Genomic DNA, 3,687 nt, shown 5'->3' with positions numbered 1-3,687 from the left:
TCTCTCTCTATATATATATATAAGTTCTCGTGCTTCTTTATTCTGCATATGTACCTATCTATCTATCTATCTATATATATCTATTTATATGTATGTATGTCTCTATATGTATGTCTCTCCAACTGTATATAGGGAGAGGTGAATCTTCTCTTCCTAAGGCGTTTTTCTTGTTTCGATCCTTTCTTCATTGTCCCAAGCAAGAAGAAGAGAAACCTGTCTTTTCGTTTCTTTCTTCAATCTCTTGCTTCTTTCTTTTCTTTTTCTTTCTTCTTTCAAGCATTGTCTCACGTGTCTTTCTCCCTTCTCCTTTCCTCTTGCGCATTCTCCCTCGTTCTTTTGCTACTTCATTATCTATTCTTTCTCTTTTTTCTTCACTTTGGACTTGTCCCTAGGTGTCGAGCAGATTCTTCTCTTAATGAGAAACTTTAGGAAGTTGAACCTGGAATCTCTCGTCGTTCCTTCGTCTTCCACATCCTCTTTGGGGAGGAATTCTCAGGCTTCTTCTCTTCTTCTTACGAGTTCGACAGGCGGTGTATGTACAGCTCTCTCACCTTCGCTACGTTCTCAACTGAGACGTATTCTCAATAATCCATGTGAAAGCTAACAAGAAGAAGAAAGAAAAGAAAAAGAAGAAGAGACAGAAGAAGAAGGAGAGGTTCTTCTTTCTTTCTTTTCTCTCGAGGAAAGAAGATAAGAGAAAAGAGAAGTCGCTTAAATGGTCTTGAGAGAAAGGAAGAAAGAGAAAGAGAGAGATAGAGAGAGAGATATGAAGAGAAGAATAAGAGAGAGAAGGCTAGTTTCTTTTTCATCTCTCTTTCTTCTCTCTGAGAGAATCTCTTCTAACGCCTAGAGGTTCGTGCGAGAAGCTATGGATGATAAGAAAAAGAAGAGAAAGAAAAAAATCCACACTCGAGAAATGTGTATTATGAGAATGAAGAAGAAAGAAAGAAGAAGGATGTCGAATCCTTCCTAGCTTCTTCCTTTCAGAGGTTTGAGAGAGAAAGAAAGAAGTCTTTCTGTAGGGTATTTTGAATCTAGGATGGTTTGACTTTCTTCATGATACAACACAAGATCATATGCCTAGGCGAAGAGAAGGAAGCTTCTGACTAGCCATTCTGAAAGCATTCCTCATTTAAGTTTTCCTTTTCTTCTTCTTCTTTTGTTCATGAGGTGTATATACACCTGAAACACAGGAGAGCAGATACTGTATAGCAAACAGCATCCTACGCTACGAAGAGATACATACGAAATTCTTTCTTTCTTCTTTCTTTGGGAATTTTGCCATTCATTCATTCATGTGAAAGAGAAAGAAAGAAAGAAAGATAAAGTTGTTTCTTCACTTTCTTCTTTCTCTATCCTCTTTTCCTGCATGCACTAAGATGATCCCCTTGCACTTGCGAAAAGAAAGAAAAGCAACTCTTGAGTTGCCTCGCTCGCTCCTCTCACTTTTTTCTTCTCTCATTAGTACTGCTCCTTCTCTCAATTCTTTTTCTTCGTTGGCTCCTTGCTGACCCATACTTCCTTGTCATTCCTTGTAGGGACTTGATTGATAGGAAAGATAAAAAGAAAAGAAAGAGGAGGAGAAGAAGGAATGACAACAACAATGAGAGAGAGAAGTTTCGCTCGCTCTCAAGTTTGGAGAGAATAAGTAGATCGAGTGCATACAAATACACACGCAGCCACTCCGAGAGACTGAAAAAGAGATAGAGTCATTCAAAATAGATAGACCAATAAAGAAATTAGAGATAGATTAAAGATAGATAGATAGATGGTAGCCGAGAGATGATCGATTCAGATAGATAGTGATAGGTGGTCGTCAGGGATTTGTGTAAATGTGTAAAAGGCAAGGAAAGTCTCTCTCTTTCATATCACTTCTCTTACAACTTCCTCCATACACAGGCCGCTTAGTCGAAAGAGAAAGAAAGAAAATTTTCTTTTTTCGTAGTCTAGCTATTCTAGCTCTTTCTGTTGAAAATGGTGGAGATGTGTACTGTCTCAGTTCCAGATAGCATCAAACATATAGGAAGACTAAGGAAGGACAGAGAGAGAGACTGTTTGATCCACTTCGCGCGATAATAGCATATCTATATATATATATATATATGCGCCTATAGTGAGTAGCCCGATACTTAAGGCTACATACATATGTAGATATACATGTGTATCAATCTTCGCTGGATGATCTCCACACATGCTGCGCAGCTTATTTTGCTTCATGGGTCTGATTGAGAAAGGAGGAAAGTTCTGGTCTCTCTCTTTATCACATAATTGCTCCAGAGATACCACCGTTTCTTCTCCTTTCAACTCGTCTTCTCAATGCCTTTCTTCACGCCTTCCTCAAGTATATATGTGTATATACACGGAGATCATATACATATATATATACATATGATCTCCCTAGTACGAAAGATGGGAAAGGTCTTCTTGTAGAGCATTCATATGGACACGCTCCTATATACACGGACATAGATAATAGACCACATGAATCTATATATAGACATGCGTGTATAGGTGTATGTGTATGTTTGGTAGTTGTGAGAGACGTAAACGAGAGAAAACATTCCTTGGGAGTGAAGCGATCAATCAGTCTTCATGCTCAACATGACAAGCCGACCAGCGAAAAAGACGGAAAGAGACTCGGACATCTGCTGTCTGTCATCGACCTCTCTGTGAAAGAATGCGATTGAAAGAAACGAAGAAGAAAGACAAGAAACGAAGACAGAGAAAAAAACACTAAGTAAGAGCTACAAGGAAAGCCGGAGAAAGAAAGAAAGTTAGCCATGATGATAGTGACGTAACCTTTTGAGACTTGATCTTTTGTATTGACTGAGTGAAGGAGATGAAGAAGCTCGAGAGAGAAAAGGAAGAAGAAAAGAAAGAATTGAGTGAATGAGTAAGCTGGTGATGACTGGAGAAACAGATTTGAAAAAGAATAAAAAGACCTTTGTTCTGCCGACTGGAACATGAAAGAGAAAGGACGTTTTCATTCCTCTTTTCATCCAGGACGAAGATACAAACACCCTGCCTTTCTTCAAGAAAGGCTTCTCAGCACCCAACAAGTCAATACATACATCTCTACATACATACACACAAATACAGAGTGTACATACACCTCATTCATTATGCTTCCCTTTCTTTTTCTTTTTTCACGTCTCTCTCCCTCTCTTTCTCGTCAACCACCCATCTGTCGATTACGTGTTCACCTCGCCTCCTCTCCCTCCCGCCCGTCCTCGCCTTCTCTCTTTCTCCTGTCCGTCTCCAATTCCTTCTTCTCTCTCACTCTGTACTACTCCGCTACCATAGCCTCTTTCTCGTTGATTTACTACTACCTCGACTAGCTTTCTCTTTCCTAGGACTTCCTCTCTCATCTTCACTTCTTTTCTGTGGCTTTTCTTTTTGATAATACCCATGAGCTGTCACTCTATAAGTTCGATTGTCCCTCGTGTGCTCAGGGCGGTTTCTGGTTTGCTTCGGAATTCTATCCTTCATCTCCGCCCGTTCCCTTCCTCGTTCGAATCTAACTTGTTTCTCTTCTTCTTCTTCATGGTGGCGTATTACGGTCCCTTGCCTGGCTTCTCCAGGTTTCCTTCTCCGTGAAATGAGTTCCACTTCAAATCTAAGCGCTCCATCAATTTCACAGATTCGGGAGATTTCTCGGGGTCTGACTTTCTTCTCCCTACGGCGAAT

At 40.1% G+C, this 3,687-nt stretch overlaps 2 protein-coding genes across 2 annotated transcripts; one reads left to right on the top strand and one right to left on the bottom strand.

Annotated features, from left to right (window-relative positions):
* Positions 1-402: 402 nt before the first annotated feature.
* Positions 403-1,440, top strand: CSUI_010440 (uncharacterized protein; the record flags this gene model as incomplete). The annotated part of the gene is made up of 1 exon (XM_068070544.1): positions 403-1,440. A coding segment is annotated over one exon (201 nt), but the record flags the coding sequence as incomplete, so codon positions are not given.
* An 899-nt stretch (positions 1,441-2,339) lies between these two features.
* On the bottom strand, positions 2,340-3,669 carry CSUI_010439 (uncharacterized protein). The gene has a single exon (XM_068070543.1). It carries the CDS (start codon positions 3,487-3,489, stop codon positions 3,295-3,297), a length of 195 nt encoding a protein of 64 aa, XP_067917480.1. The 5' UTR covers positions 3,490-3,669; the 3' UTR covers positions 2,340-3,294.
* Between the last annotated feature and the right edge of the window lie 18 nt (positions 3,670-3,687).

This window comes from Cystoisospora suis (assembly GCF_002600585.1).
Source record: "Cystoisospora suis strain Wien I chromosome Unknown contig_7436, whole genome shotgun sequence".
Classification (NCBI taxonomy): Eukaryota; Apicomplexa; class Conoidasida; order Eucoccidiorida; family Sarcocystidae; genus Cystoisospora; species Cystoisospora suis.
This window is presented reverse-complemented; position numbering and strand designations above follow the sequence as displayed.

What these genes read in the sequence shown, in the direction of transcription:
- CSUI_010439 (XM_068070543.1), bottom strand. Translation starts at nt 3,489, where the DNA reads ATGAAGGATAGAATTCCGAAGCAAACCAGAAACCGCCCTGAGCACACG.